The 16,686-nt window shown below is 44.8% G+C and overlaps 1 protein-coding gene across 1 annotated transcript in view; it reads right to left on the bottom strand.

Moving 5' to 3' along the window:
* The window catches only part of CSMD2 (CUB and Sushi multiple domains 2), a 311,633-nt gene that overhangs the window by 83,444 nt on the left and 211,503 nt on the right, over positions 1 to 16,686 (bottom strand). The window contains exons 23-29 of the mRNA XM_069802931.1: positions 15,974 to 16,130; positions 15,395 to 15,586; positions 13,938 to 14,064; positions 7,858 to 8,060; positions 5,775 to 5,966; positions 3,103 to 3,241; positions 2,456 to 2,643 (exon numbers count right to left, since the gene is read on the bottom strand). Of these exons, the coding sequence (XP_069659032.1) occupies positions 2,456 to 2,643; positions 3,103 to 3,241; positions 5,775 to 5,966; positions 7,858 to 8,060; positions 13,938 to 14,064; positions 15,395 to 15,586; positions 15,974 to 16,130 (1,198 nt within the window). The remainder of the gene's footprint in view (positions 1 to 2,455; positions 2,644 to 3,102; positions 3,242 to 5,774; positions 5,967 to 7,857; positions 8,061 to 13,937; positions 14,065 to 15,394; positions 15,587 to 15,973; positions 16,131 to 16,686) is intronic.

Here is a 16,686-nt window from a genome sequence, read left to right as displayed (position 1 = left end):
CTGTTTTCTCCATTCCTCCTGGCCCCAGAGGACAACTTTCTCTTGAAGAGCCATTGCCCCTGAAACAATTTCAAATGAAGTGCTGAGGCTGTTTGAAATTCACCCGACACGCTGTAGCTGCAGGCTAGCGATACAGTCCCAGTCCCAGGGAAGATGCAGGGTTTCAAGGAGGGGCTGACAGATGGCTGCTCTGCCTTTTTTCTCCCCAAAACATTACCAAAAGGGGACTAACAAAGCCCCTGGTAATTAAGACTATTTCACATACAGCTGACACAGGTGATATACGATATTTAGGGAGCTATAAGGGCAGAAGCCTACATGGGCTGCAGCACTGACCAAACACAATGAGACGGCTGAGAGAAGACAGTGTCTTTGAACTGTACTTGGGATTCCACGCTGGCAAGGAGCCCAGCTCGGTATTTGATTTTCTTTCACACATGCTCCCTCCTGCATTCCTTTTCTTCTTCCTTCGATTCCCCAAAGTTCTATTTTCTGCCGCTTCTCAGACTTGAATCCCAGGTTCCTTTTAAAGTGCAGGGAAATTAATGAGCAAACTTAAAGCCTCATTCTTTTCTCCCAGCAGTTTGGCTTTGTGGGAAGTATGTAGGCGCGATTAACACTGTAGGAGTGTTTAGGAGAAAAACACATCGCACAACCACCCTAATTTAATGAGATTTCATTTGTTAACTACTTTCTGGCTGCCTAAAAAAAGTGGAAAAGAAGAAAACCTAAGACTTAATTTTTAGTAAAATTAATTCTAACGAAAGCAGAAAACTTCTAATCTCTTAAATCTTAAGCAGTGCTAATTGTCTTTGTCTTATTATTTCATAACTTTACTAGAGGGAAATTCATCTGTTCAGCATAACTAATAGGAATTGCCGTTTCACTATCATTTAACCTCTGGTCAAGTAAATTGAAAAGCAGGAACCACAGACCGGAGACACGGTATAGGAAGAGAGAACTGCCCAAGCACACAGAGAAAGCAGCAGCAGCACTGACAACACAGCAGCGGCCCGTCAGCTCTCCAGCACAAGCTATTACTGCTCCCACAGCACGCAGTTGGGCCAACAAGACTCAACAGCCTGTTTCACAGTGTACACCACGGAGGCAAAGCCATGTTTCACAGTGGCACGCATCCAGTACATCTGAAGCCGTCAGTGCTTTTTTCCCCATCCTGCAAACTAGTCCATATAGGCCAGGGCAGGCTTGAAGAATTGTTTCTTTCTAGCCCTGTTTTTTTTTTCCCCAGTTTTTAATCCTTTTCTCCATTCTGCATAATCCCGGCTCATCAGATCCAGCTTTTCAGTGTGTATTTTTTACTACAGTTTGTAACAACTCCATTCTTCCACCTACCCTACGCACAAACAAGGAACGTATCTGCCAAAGCCTTCCTGTTTTTCCCCCAGAACAGCAGTGCCAGGTCTGTCACTTCTCAGCTTGCTCCATCAACAGAAAGCTAAAAGCACCCAGGGAGAACTCTAACTACTGCCCTTGTTTCTCACCATCGCAGCTGAAGCCACCACAATGTTTTACTTCCTCCACAAGCAAGCAAGAAAAAAAAGCCACTGCTCCAGTAACACAGACACCTGTGAACTATTCTGTTTATTTTACTAACTATTAGTAAATTTTTAAGCAGATGCTTTAGAATCTTAAGTGAAACAAAATACACAGATTTCAGGACAGCTCTGTTGACTCAAGAGAGCTGAGCATCCACCTCCGTGATCCTTGCCTCTAGATGTAGCCACCCAATCATTTGGTACGCTCTTGAATGACAGTATTAAGAATTCAGACCGAGATCCCACATTGGATACGTATGTCTGCACCTCCTTTTCTTGGATAAAGCCGCTCTTGCCACTAAGAATAAACCTGAAATCCATGGCAATGCGAAGAATTCCTAATAACAAGTTAACAGTTCAGCACTCTCTAGTACTCCAAAAGCTCAAATCTGCAATGAAGTGGCATGTTCTGCTCACTAAGGAGAATACAGAACTATTTAAATTCAGCGTGGAGCAAGAAAGATTATACAGAATACAGCCTGTACATAAATATATATTTTCTGGGAATCTCCCTTGATTTTCCTTAAAGAAAAAAAAAAGATATAAATCCTTTCTTCTCTGTTAATGAAAGCCCCACACAGAAGCAGCCACATGGGACTGACCCTCAGCCACATCGCAGTCCTTCTATGCTGCTCTTATCTACCTTATGTACCCTGGCTCTTCTGCCAGCCCACAGGATCCCCTCCCTTCAACTCCCACTCTTCCCTCCCATGCCTCTTGATCAGCTTTGGTAGTAGCAAAACAGACAGCAAGATTACTGCGTGAAGAAAGGTTTCCACAGTGTCTAGAGCTTCTCCCATTTGGTTCAGCTAGGTGGTTTAACCTGAAAATAATAGCAGGTAAAATCCCATGTATTTACTGAGTCAGCTGGGCCAGGTGCACCCTCGGACAGCTCTTACCTGTGTAGTCAATGACAAATCCAGTGTTGCTGACTGATGCATCGCTTCGGAAAGCAAGGAAGAGGCTGTTACTGCTGCTCTCTATCCTTTCGGGTAGCTGGGAACCATAAAAGCTTCCGATCAGGGGGCTGAGTGAATCGGGTCCATCGTAGATATGAAGGAAATCATAGCCAGGCTCCAAACTGAAGCTGCAAAACCAAAGGAAGAGTGCTTGAAATATGAGCGTGCTACAGCAGCTGCTGGAGAGCAACAGACTGTGGTCTCGATGAGCTGTAACAACCACATCGCTGAAAGACTGCTTCTGCCCCAAAACAGCTCCTCAGCTAAGTACCAGACATTTCTGCCTCTGTTCCACATGTACAGAATTGAGGACTGGGGATGCAGTCAAGAGCACAAAACCCTAAGCCAGTGTTGCTGCAGGGGTTTCCTAACATCCAGTTACGCGGTTATGTTCTGTAAAAGCTATGCGTATATCAAAGAGGAGCTGCAGTTGAAATATGTCTATCTTCCCCAAATTAAGGGAACGTCTGAGAACAGATCACCCAGGACTACGGGACAGTCCTACCAGACTTGGTTTCGTTCCTTCGGAGAGGAAGGGACCCACAGGCAACCCCAGAAATGGAATCAAAGAGCTCTCGGGTACGTACGTGTTAAATACGAGGGCAATGACATAATCGGGAGAGACGGTCAGCTTCCAGTCACACTCCTTTCCCGGCGGGTAGGGCTCTGGGTACTGCGGGGACAAGATCACTCCTGCTGGTCCTGTCAAGATACCTCCACAGGGAGCTGAAGGCAATCAAGCAAAGGGATGAGGCTTTGTCTTAGAGAAACTTTAAAAATAGTAGATGAGATGAAAGAAGGCGAAAGAGAGAGAGAGACACGGATAGATAAGGGGGCAGAGAGGCAGTTGGCAAGGCTGTCCAATATTAAGATATTTATTGCAAGAGCTTGTAGTGGCCCTCACGGAGATGAGGGGTCTGTTACTCCAGAGAACACACACACAGAGAAACAGAGCTATGGATGCTATTACAATCTTCATAAGATATGTAAGTGAGCAACCAGAAGGAGGGAAAGATACTCTTATGCTTTTCTGTTGCATTTATTTAGGCAACTCCTGGTCAAAGTCTGGATGGTTGCTAAATAAGTGAAAACATGTTGTCTAGGACTAATGGCTTGTTTGTGTTTATTACAGTTACCAACACATTAAATGCCAGGCTGATTGAAAAATCAATTCTTACTTTTTTAAGGCTGAAAATGCCTGCATATATTTCCACTGTGGCAAATACTCATGATTCATTTATTACTGTCAGCCCTTCTGCAATCTCTTCACGAGGGTCGATGCTCTAAGATTCCCCCCCACTGCTCAGATTGATCCTCCCAGATTTGGGATGGGGTGAGAGAGAGAAGGGAGCACAGCCTGTGTTAAACTTGGGTGTCTGACACCGACCACCCTACCCCAAAGCAAACACCAAGTGGGAAATGAACTAGCATGGGACAGAAATAACAGAACAAATCTTGGAAGGATCTTCCATGAAGGAGCGAGCATCTGCATTTATCTTGCGGGCTTTTATAAAACCCTGCAAATACACAAGAATCTCCAGGTATCAGGTAAAATGTAGTGGGGCTGTTCTATAAAGATCACAGCAGACATAAAACTAGAGACCCTTCTCCAAGGCCCAAAAGAAACTTCTTCAGCCAAGTCCAGTCGCAGGCTACTGCAGGCACTGAGAACTGTTATCCCTCTCGAACAGGCAAGGAAATCACAGCACAGGCAGTGAAGAGTTTAGCTGAAAGTCACACACAAATAACTTGGAAGAAGCATCTGTTCTGTGTCCATTTACCTTAAACTTAACCTTTAGGGTGCGTTCCTCTTCCAGAGTGTAAAGTCAGGAAAATTCAGAAGACACTGAAGTATATGGACTCATTTTTGAAAAGCCTAAGGGAGATGACTGTTCAACACCCTCTGATTTCTTTGAAAATCCCACCCATAGTCTCCAAAGGATTTAAACTAGAAACTGGTCCAAGCCACAGCTGTTTGGAGTTGGGCCAGGATACAGACTTCAAATAGCCCAAGCCCCCAGAGGGTTGTTTCAGCTGAGGTTCCAGTTCAGCCCACATTGTTTAGAGACTGCAGAACTTGTACAATGAAGATGTGAAAAGATATCTGAAGAGCTAAATACAAACATAAACCCCAAGCCCTAAATTAAACCCCGTTTTCCAATTCAACTCTAACTAGGCACCCTGTTACACAGTTACTATAAAACTGATACTAACTGGCCACTGATTATTCCTCCAAATCCTTGGCCACTGAATAGAGGGAAGGAGCAAGACACTGCTTTCACGTTTTGAACAGAGCTTATGACTCCTAAAACAAGACTGCTGGACTTCTGTTCAAAAAGGACCCAACACAGTATCTCCAGGTCAAACTGGAGACGACCCATGGGAATTCATCTCACACCAAGATTAAAGCTCTGGCTACATTTCTCTGAAAAGGACTGAGAGCCCAGCTTCTGGTGTGAAAGAAAACCTCAACAGGAGAATGACGAGATGGGCATGACATGCAACAATATGATTTATTTATAGCTCCGGGAAGACTAGAAGGACTGTCTCTATCAGGCTGAAAGGGTGCCACACTAGATCATCAAGACAGTCATTCAGAAACGAAGTCATCCTGCAGGGAGCATAAATCCTGTGCATGCTGTAGAAGTTTCCTGGCTGGCATTAAATCAGATGTTAGAAACAGAATTAATTGATTTTTCTTGCTTGGGATAACAGTGCATAAGCAGGAATGAAGGTTAAAGGTAGGTAATTTGTGGCTAGCATTTAATTGGCCAGCAAATTTGATGTTTATTGCTCTTATGTGCTTAGCATGACTATTTTTATGTGTTCTGGACATATTAAAAAGAATCGCTTTTACGAGTTTCTTTTAGTACTTTATGAGCTCAAAGAAAATGTCAGATAGTTCTTTCTCATGACAGAATTTGCTGTCTCCTCATGCAGAAATTATTCACCCATGACCCCAATCCTCTCCACTAACCTGAGTTTTAAAGCAGCCTTTAATTTTGACTTGTCAGGTTAAATATCATCACTTCCATTGCAGTATGTCCTATGAGCTCCCAGCACGAACTAGATTCTCATTGTCCCAGACACTCTGGGGATAAACCTAAAAAGCAGTTCTGTGAGACAGCTACCTGAGACATATATACCTTGTCATACACCTCTTCAAACCAGGCAGGACTCATTCCCTTCAGATGCAGAAGTCTTGCAATGAAACAGGCTGGGAAGCCAGTGCAATGGGAGGATGGATGCGTGTTCATACCTGTGCAGGAGGGAGGGTCTGGTTGCCAGAAAAACCTGTTCTCAATCTGCACGCAAGTGATTTTGGCCTCCCCTTGCAGAGCGTATCCTGGATTACACTGGAAGATGATGGAGTCACCTGCCTCTTTGCTGTCACCGCTCCGGCTCCCGTTCTGGGGAATTCCTGGGTCATTGCAGGAAGTGGCAGTGGAAACTGAGGAGTAGTAAAAATATATATTTAATATATATATTTATATTTAATACAGCCTTACAGCATCGGCTGTACTTAGACTCTGTCCTTAAGCAGATACCCAAGCAATGACTTCATTCTCCATCTCTCCTCCTTCAGTATCCCTTAAAGTTGCCACACACACAAAAACTGGCTTTTACTTTGCACTGAGCATCTGCCACTCCAGCTGGTAAAGGCTCTGGGGAATGGCAAGTTCAAGTGCTCTACACAGAGTGCAAGTTTGATGTATAATTGTGCACATGCATGTTTACTTAATAAGTCCAGACATCCACTGATCTTACACGGCATTTTTATAGAATTCTGTGTCAAACACATGCTGCAAAATAAACTAATCCGCTAGCACTTTTCACTTCCCCTGAGCGTCAGAGCAATTTAGCCTTTAGCCCTGTGAAGCATCAAGCCTGACCTTTTAGAAATGCACGTGTTTCCCTCCCAGTCTCGCTGCTGCCTCCCTTTGAGGTATGAGATGACCCCTCAGCTCCTTCTCAGCCTGGGGCAGGCAGCACAGCTTCACTGCGGACGGAGCTCAAGGTCTGTCAACACTACAATACCTAGCAGTATGGAAAGTCCTAGAGTAATAGAAGTTTTTGCAAGCTTATATAGATCATTAAAGTTCACAAGATCCAAAACTGTATACTTCTGAGCTTAGGTCTGACTACTTAGTCACACCTTGCGAACAAAGGCTTTGTGCAGGAGCATTCAATAAAGACCGGCTCCGTATCAGGCAGTGGAGCAGAGCTTATTTCCTGCTAAGTTGATGAGAGTCTATTACACCTAGGCAGTTTAGAGAAAGCTCTTCTTAAAAGAGCCAGAGGAAATCCCTCTCTCTCTGTGTAACTGAAGATAAGCAAGGTAGCAGCCCAGTCTGCTCCTTCCTGGCAGGCTGAGACACAAGCCTGGCAAAGAAAGAGGACAGCAGAGCTGTGCTGGGTGACACAAAGCTCTCCCTCTGTCTCGGTCACCCCAGAAGGTCCTGTACCCAGCACAAACTCTTCCCAAGCAGCTGGCCTGCCCTCCCGGCCATGCAAGGCACCCTGAACAGAAAGCTACGGGCAAAAGCTTGGGAGAGACAGAATGAGCTCTGATGCTTTGGTATGTCTGAGCCCCAGGAGGGTCGCATTATCATTCACCCAACAGCCTCCCTGTTTACTACCATCTCCAAAATAGGCATCTGCTGGTTGGTTACTGGACACGCCAGGGAAGGCCTGCATCCTGGAAAGCTCTGCGCGAATGGTGAAATATATTACCCTAATATAACTGCAATTAACGTGCTTGCAAGGCTGAGACTTAGGTAACAGCAGCCAGGTCTTAGGCAGTGACAGACTGCAGTTGCATTACACGCAGTGCCGCTGCGAGCTAGGACATCCCTATAGCCAATAGAGCTTTTTGTGATCTGCATCTCCGGGGATCCAATTTGGGGGATTTTAAATAGACTTGGTTTTCAGAGACCACTGACCAACTGCTCTCAGAACGCCGGGGGGAAGTTGCCTGCACGCTGGTGTCTCTAAGGGACCTGTGGGAGCGTGGTGGAAAGTATCTGTAATTCCTTCTTGTGTATTCCACAATGTACTGCGCTACATCTTGCTGCCGAGTTCACCACTGTGAAGGTGACTGTAGCAGAGGGGAGCACAGCATTCACCTGCACGGCAAGGACAAAATACAAGAGTTTTTCTTGTATTTGCAGAGACTGCACCCCAACGCGGTAGAGCACAAACAGCTGGAAGACCGCACAGTTCCTGCTACTGCGTTCAATACAGTGTCGTTTGCTCACCATCAGTACTTTGTAGATAGACCTGAAATCACTTACCAGTAAAGCTACGTTTGGTCAACGCTGAGGAAACAACGTAAAGCCTACCTGAAAACTGAACAGCAAAGCCCTGCTTGCTTGTGAAGAAATCGGTGTTGAACTGAAGGATGACAGAGTTGAAAGTGCTGTGGACATCGCCAGGTAAGCCAGACCCGCTGATCTCCTTTAGGAGGATGCCGTTCTCCACCGGACCATCCCAGATCCTCAGCACATCGTGGAACTCCTCGGTGTGGAAAACCATGAAATGGAGCCTGTGTGGCAAAATGAACTGACAGTCAGACCACAAACTGAGCTCTGCCTTTTTTCCTGAAAGGATTAGAAACCTGGCTGGTACCAACCTAAGGTAGCTTGGCCCACAACGAATGTGTTCTCTCCTGTTATCTGCAACTCAGCTTGGACAAAGTACTTCAGCCCTCTAACAAACTTTGTGTCTGTAAAACCCAAGATCTCTTAGCCACATGCCTCCCTAATAAAACACATCCATAAACAAAACCCGACTGAGTCATGAACACTAATCTTTTCAGAAAAGTTGGCACCTTTCTGATGTTCTCTCCTGAGTGAACAAAATTACTAATCTGTCCGAAAAACCTTGAGGAACAAGGTAAAGGTCCAAAAGCCCATTATAAGCAGTGGAAATGTCCCCAGCCAGAATATCACAGTTGGTTTTACACCAAAGGTGCTCAGACATTGCAACGAGTAGCTGTCACACAGACAAAAGGCTCAGTCAATGACACGTAGGAAACCTGCAGCAGAAAGGTACAGGGGCTGTGAATGAGAGGATAGGAGTTTGTCCGTAGTTTCACTAAGCTCTGTAACAGATAAACACAAGTATTGAGAAACTTATTCTAAGAACAGAATTAGCAGAAAATGTGCTGGGGTTCCTTCAGACAACTTACTTACATTCATCCAATTCACACATTGTCCCTATGCTGAACACAGCAACAACCTTGGCTGTCCTTTTGCTTTTTTTGGTGTCCTGCAAGGAACAGCTTATTGTCAAGAGCCAGCATCTACTGATAAAATGCACTGATTTTTGTTACCTGCACTCAGATCAAAGAATTTGCTCCTGGCACCAAGCTAATCTTGTGTATCGGGGGGGAAGGAAAGGAAACAACCAACACCACTCTTAATTAGAACAGCATCAAGCTGGAAAAGAAACCCTTACCAGGTTGCTAACTGCCCCAGAGGTTAATAAAAAGGAGCAGAAAAGGGTGTGCTGGAGGGTGGCAAACAGGTGGGTGCAAATTCCAAATGCTGGATTGCAGCAGCTCCGAGAAGTGGCTGATCCAGGAAAGGATTCTGACACGTTTACAAAGCTGTGGATATTGCAAAACTGTATCTAGGATCAGGCGATAGAACAACTTCAGCAAGAAATAAAGAAAAAGCGAGGCAGCAGCAGCCAGCTCATCCACAATAGGAAGGGAAGGCAGAGAAAACAAATTAAGAAACTGGTGGCTGGCAATGAAATTACACTGTGCTCTCAATGAGGGCATTTATTATGATGCTCCGAATGCAGATCTCATTTCCTTACTCCGCGTATTTTATAGTTTTGTCTGCCCTGGAGAGAGGGCTGCAAGGCCTCCAGTGTATGCAGCAAATGTTCCTTAGTCCCAAACTGCCTGCAGCAGTACTCCTCGGCGCTCTCGTCTTCTGCTTTTAAACTAAAATAGGGCTATGCCTGTTTGGCACTGCCACAGAAAAATCCCCAGGGAAAGCCCAAGATGCTGGCAGGAGTCATCATGGTGAGGAAATTCACTCCAGAGCCTGTACCAGCGATGGACCTAAGGGGATGGGAGAAGGCCAGCAGTTCCCACCATGCCCTGGTGGCACTCTGGGACAGGACAAACTTGATCCCAACATCAACTCCTGGTGGGATGCTCCTCTCTTCCCACCCTGGGCTGGGGGGTATAGCACACTGCACTTCTCCCCACCAAACCAACCTCTGTCGTGTAAGGGTGCGAAGCAGATGAATCCAGGCTTTGCAAAGAGCTTTGGGATCAGAAGTACCATCTAAGCATAAGATATAGTCATTATTATTCTTACACCCAAGGGAGTTATCAACTAAAGGCTGCGATACATCAGGGTACAGTCCCTTTCACTCCTGCACTTAAAATGCCAACTGAAGAGGAGGCATTTAATTGCCTCTGTTTTTCATTGCCACATTATCACTGGGGGAAATACCATCTGACACAATGAAATCAGGCTAACACAGGGTAACTTGAGGCACGCTAGTTTGAAACGAGGACAGAAATCTATAAACTGTACTGAGAAAAATCTGCAAAAAATAAAACAATCAGGTACTGCGCTTAAAACCCCGACAGCCCACAGAGGAAAACAAGGAAGCATTCACTTGGCTGCTTTCCCATTTATCCGGGGCAAACATAAATAAATCAGGTAGAACCATAAAAGGGGGGGGAAAAAAACCCCAACCAAAAAAAACAACGCTGCAATGTACTCAGCAACAAAATGATGTCCATAGAACCCAGCAGAAACCAAAAGAGCTGAATCATAAATCTACCTAGCAGAGACCTTGAGCAAAGAGAAAAAAAGCTAGACTCGAAGAAAGTAAGAATGGATCATAGCAGAGCTGTTCTCCACGGGTGTGTTGGCCTGATTACATTTGCTCTCAGGCTAACCGGGTCTAGTTAGCCAAAACTGCCAGAGAAAACTCACTGCTGAAGACCTCAGAAACAAGGAGACGTCGGCAGAGACTGACCTGTGGTGGGGGGACACCCTGGAACTGCCACCGCTGGCTCCCCGGAGGACCAAGGCTGCCTACAGCAACTCACTCCCCTCACTGATTTTTTAAGAAACAACTTGCAGGCAAGGCTTCACCAAGAGGAGAAAGCCTTAGCGTGATAACCAGGTGACGCAGTGGCAAGGCACAGGTTGTCCAGCGCCAGTCGGTTCAGGAGTCTATTTGGATAGCCAATTTTATTAAGAAAACTGGTGTGCTGTGGAGCTAATCAGTCTAGGCACATCTGTAACCAAACAGCATGATTTTTCTATCAGCCTGATTCTACTCCCAGCAGGGCTTCATTTAAGACAAGACCGAGACACTGGTTTAGCAGACAATGGAGAGGAAGAGAGTTTTACTCTTGCACTCTGACAATCCCAATTACATGCATGAAAATGCAGCAAAAAGCGAATTAGGAATTGTGGCTATGTGCGTAGATGTGATGGGGGGAAAGTTCTCCCAGCTTAGCGAGGAGCAGAGAGGACAAGACACCAGCTCTGCACCGACAGTCTGCGTCATTCTTGGTGAGCTGTTCAGAAAGCAGCCCCACAACCTGACCGACCAGCCTGGGGCTCTTTCTGCTGACATTTCCCATCCAAGCCCTGGCCACCCCAACTGGGCTCTGCTGTGCAAGAGGCTGGGCTCCCATCCCGAGCTGGCTTCAGCAGCTGAATGCAGCTTGACACACTGGTAATGGCCACATGGCTTGCACCAAAGCCACAGGTCTTCCACGCTGTCAGCAGTTTGCAGGGCTGCCCGCTGTCTCCCTCCAGCCTGGAGAGGGTCCCCAAACTTAAAAGCTGTTAAAAGTTCTGTCCCTGGAAATCTCCAAGGAAGCGAACTGGAACATTCCAATATTCTCACTTGTATTTCTAGATGAGACTGTGAAAAATGAAACCTGTCAATACAGCACCATCCATTACACTAGGATTAGCAACATCATTAAACTCTCTTATGACACTGAGATCACCGCTATACAATAAAACGCCACTGCCGCTTCTGTGTATTCACTGCTCTCAGCTGTGCAAGCAGTACTCGAAGGCAAGTTTCATTCATTTTCCAGTACACCCTCCCACTTCTTTCTCTCCCTAGAGTCTCACAGATAAGCCAAGTCATTTCAGTTGTAATTTTATGTGCGTGTGCATGCGTGTGTTTGCACATGCACAAAATTAATCCTCTCTCAAAGTGCAACCCTTCAACTTTCATGGCAATGATGTACAGGCTAATTTTTCTATCTTTCTCTCCTTCCTCTCATTCTGTGCAGATACAGCTTTATTCAAAAAGCTTTGGTGATTAATTTTAATGTAAGTTATAAATGAGAGCTTTATACAATTGTATCATGCGTGAAGAGAATTATTTTTCCAATGGATTACCATAAAAATGAAGTTGCTGAAAATGTGCTCTCTCAACTACCCAGAGATCATCTGTTCTGTTTGAGCTGCCAAATAAAGGAACAGAAGAAGGGAGCTTTCATCTCTGCTGAAAGGAAGGGTCACAAGGTATATTACCGTACTACTGCCTGGCATCGTTTCATTTCAGTCTTGGCCCCTTCCAAGCCTCTGGCTCATCCTGCAAATGCAAGCCTATAGCTCTGCTCATCCGAGTACTCTTACAGAAGCAGACAGGGGTTACGTGCATGAGTAAAGTTCACTCGCTGAAGAGGTCTCTGGATGAGGCAGTCTTTTACATTTTTGGGGGGGCAAGGGGAAGAAAAGGGGGTCTCATCTTCTTTGTCCTACAGAAATCTTCGGCTTCTTCAGAATCTTTTACAGGAGAATGAAAAAAAAGAGAAGACTTCAACTGGAAGTTGCCTGTGCAGGAATTAAGATGCATTGGCTAGGCTCTTTCTCCTGCGTTCATACCAGAAACCATCCATTATTGAACCACACTGAAGAGCAGAGCTAATAGCGGGAATTTCTGCATTAAGTAAAGATGAACACACTGGACCAAATCTATCTCCAGCACAAATCCATCGACTAAAAGCACTACAGAGCTCAACATTATTAACAGTCTCCGCTGAAGGGATGATGAGTGCTGATGCAGCAAGGAAGCGACATTGAAGATAAAAGGGCACCGACAATGAAGGAGTGCAGGACTGGAACAGCAACAGGTCGCGGGTCAGCACAGAAATGGGGCTGACGCACCAACTATCAAGCACTAGAAAATATAATGGGAGATCGTGGGAGAAGCAGATTATTGTTGGACAGACTTTATAATCTACATCTCTCCCCCTCAAGTCCCAGCACTTAGCAAAAACTTTACTTGCCAATATACGTCAGTTTTCTGTCGAAGATGACTTCAGCTGGACTGAAATATGCAGGTACACACAGAGCAGTACTGAAATGGCTTGGCAGGGCTTGGGCAAACTTCAGCGTGGGAACAGTGGTTAAGCAGCAAGGATCACAGAAGAAGTATCACAGAGCAGGAAACTGCCTGGATTCTGCTGGTGACTGCACTAACTTTATGAGCCAAATGTTCTCAATACCGTGCTCACCTAACTGCCAAATTCACATAACTCATAAACAAATCACATTTCAAACTGCCGCTTTCCAACAGGAAAGTGGCAACAGCACCGTAAGAGAAGTCGGAGGAGAAAACAGTCTTGGGTCTCTGTACAGACCAGATGTTTAGGAACCATCTTGAGTCTTTCCTTTGGGAGGATAATTACATTGTATGTGTTCCATTTATTATTAAAGCAATAAAACAATGCAAGTAGAAGATAAAGGCTAAGTACTGTGGTCTCGGTTTTCCAGCCATCCACTCACATCTGGGGACCCTCACATCTGTCTGTTCATTCTTACAAACGTAATGTGACAGAGCTCATCCCTTTCAGTGTTAATTTTCTCTGGCAACATGAACGGGAGATGAACCAAACCCGTGACTGCCTTCCATTATTGTTTCCTGGGATGTGATCTTCCAAGTAATTTTATATATATGTCCTCATTTTAGGATTATGTCGCTTGGACACGTGTTAAACATTGTTGGGAAATACAACACTAATCTGCTCGAAAAGGTTTGTTTCTGAATACGTGCCATTAAGGAAAGGGGTGAAAAGCACTTGCATTGCACGTGCACGTAAAAGCTCTTGGATGTTATTTTAATACAATAATACCACAGGCAGCAATAACAAATAATCTGGCATCACCACCCATGGCACAATAGCTGTTACAGGCACAGGCCATACAGGGCTAAAACGCATAAGAGAAAGGAGAAGTGATGCCGCTTCTGTCCAACCTGGCAAGGAGATAAACCAGTGCTTGTTGCTTCATTTGGGACTCTCAAAATGACAGGGCATTCTCTCTACTTGCCTTACATAGTTATTGATCTGCTTCTGGAAAAGTAGGCCGTACATGGAAAGAAAACCAAGCTACAATAACCTGGCCCAACTCACCCTATCGTGCAACCAGCTTCTGCCTCTATTGTCCAAATACAATTCAGGTTATGATCGTAGGGCGTTGGGTAGCCGGGAGACAGTATCCGTCCTGACGACTCTCCTTTGATAGTACCCCCACACTCAGCTGAAAGAAACATATGGGTTAGTGAGAAGATTCATGACATATTATGGTTCTTACTTGGCAACAATGCAAATCTCATCCTACGAATACAACGGGGAGTATTTCTTGCCATTTAAAGAGATTCTTAAAGCCTACAAAACAACGATAAAGAGCGTCATTTAATTCAGCTAAAAGACTGAGTTATCAGAATAACTCTGCACTGCTGTGCCCATTCCTAACACCTGACATGCTGTCAAAGCTTCCCTCCACCTTTTGGACTTTGCAGCGAGTAAAGGCAGAGCCTGCCAGCATCCTGCTTTCCCGGATTCACACATGTGGGGTGAAAGAGCTCAATGCTTCTGCTCGTATCTGCAAAATGTCTTAACGATTCATCAGTGTGATAAAACGAAGAAGCCAACATACATATGTGTCTGCTAAATGAACTTCAAAAGAACGTGAGGATTTTGAATACATTTTCATAACACATCTGCTAAAATTCTTTAAGTTTCCACGTGCTCACACGGACACGACCATTCATATGCAATATATGTATAGCAAATAGGGTAAAGGTTAAGATGATTCATAAATCACAGAAATTTGTCTTTTTACCTCTATAATCAAGGATAAAATTCAGCAGAGTTACCACATAAAGAATGGTTCTAACTCATGGAGAATACAGAATGCCAATGTCTGAGCACATCACTTATAACCATGAAAGCAGCCTTCTGCTCAGAGGACTAAGTCTGCGAGAACTTCACCATGTCCTGGAAACAGTAGCTAATGATGAAGTTGTTGAGTAACAGACCAACAGCACTTCACTTGGATACACAAAACTTACTACCAGAATTTTCCAAGCAAGAAGACATCCTTCTGGACAGCTACAGGTAAAAGGGCACTCAGGACTTAGCTAAGAAAAGACTGAGGGAATTAAACCATCTGAAGATCTGGAATCAAATGTCATGTAGCTCTCAAATAAACATGACTTTGAACTGTCAAATGCCTGGACACACGTTGATGCCTGCCATTATCAGAAAGTGCCACTCTGTTTAACACATTTAAGTGAAAGGACAAGGACTAGAAAAGCAGTAGTCTCCTTGGAGGGAAGCAAGAAACCTTGTCAAACCTGTGCTCAGTGCACAGTGTTTCATGTTCAGCCTGCTTGTAGAACTTTTGCAGAGATCAGGGCTCTCAATCCAAAGATGCCTTACACAGTATCCTATCCACAGCAGATGGGTGCAATCAGTATCAGAGTTAACATCATACATATTAGCAAAGAAGGAAGAAGGGGCGTTCAGCATGGTGCCCGCAGCAAAGTACTTGTTAGAGGACGTTTTAACAGCAAGAGCTGTCTCACCTACGCAGGTTGGCAGGGGTTGATCCCAAGCTCTCCTCTCCCCCGTCAGGCAGACCAGCACCCTGGTGCCTCGCAGGGTATAGCCAGGGTCACAGCTAAAGGATACGGAGCTGCCAGCAAAGTGTCCCTCATCGTGTACCTTGTAGCCAAACTGTGGGATGCCGGGGTCCTCACATTTAATGAGTTCAAAACCTGGAGCGGAAGAAACAGCATCTGTTTTCATCAGATATTTAACAGCCAGGAGATATTAACACAAGATCGTATTAATATTTTCCTCTTAAAACCATTTGCTGGAGAGAAAAACCACCATATTGAAAATTAATATTTTTTTTAATTAATATTTGAACGAGATCCCAGAAATCTGGTATCTCAGCTTTGATCCAAAGTTTCTGTATCACCACTGCCTCATTCACAACAGAAAAGGTTTGCCGGCATAATGATCTCCCCCACTCCAATTCCACTTTAGACTACAAGATCTCTATGGGAAAGACTGTTTCCTCTGGTTGTGCAATCGTAACACAAAAATACACCCTTACACCTCAGATTCCCACCTCACGACCGTATGGGCCTAAGACTTACTAGAAAACTGCAGCTCAAAGCCTTTACTCGTGTTCTCACTGTTGGTGATAAACTCAAGCCACATGCTGCTGGAAGTGCTGTTTATGCTGGTGCCGAGCATTTCAGAGCGGCTAAAGGAGCCCAGCAGACGAGCAGAACTATTGGTGCCATCGTAGACCTGGGAGGAACAAGAAACACATACTGGAAAACATTTTATTCGCTACTTCAGGGACCAAATCATCCAGGAGCGCAAACAGGGACAGTTCCTTTAAAACCAGTGAAATTATCCCAACTAGGAGTCTGACTTGACGAGACTTCATGATGCTGCTCAGCTGAGGAGCAGGATTCACACCCTGGAGGATCCGTGTCCTCTTCCTTACACCTGAGCTTATCCTGTACTCAGGGCTGTTTTCTGAACTGAGCTCTCTTTCCAAAGGTGCAGCACAGCTACTGGGAAAAACATCTTGTCCCTACAGTGACTTAGATGTGCCTTGACCCAGCTATTATTTAAGAAAAACACAAATTTTTTTTTCCTTTCTTTTAGATAGCATGATTCTCTATGAGGATAAAAAGCAACTTCTCACTAGTGGAGATTGATATTAACTTTCCTCAGGAGCAGATGAGAAGTTGATGACAAACCTGTTGAGAGAACATAATTTCTTTCACAACGAGTATATTCTTTGCATTAGCTGGAAATCTCTCTCTCTCTCCAATCATTTGTGAGCTGAAAATAT

Source organism: Haliaeetus albicilla, chromosome 16, assembly GCF_947461875.1.
Source record: "Haliaeetus albicilla chromosome 16, bHalAlb1.1, whole genome shotgun sequence".
Taxonomy (NCBI): Eukaryota; Metazoa; Chordata; class Aves; order Accipitriformes; family Accipitridae; genus Haliaeetus; species Haliaeetus albicilla.
This window is presented reverse-complemented; position numbering and strand designations above follow the sequence as displayed.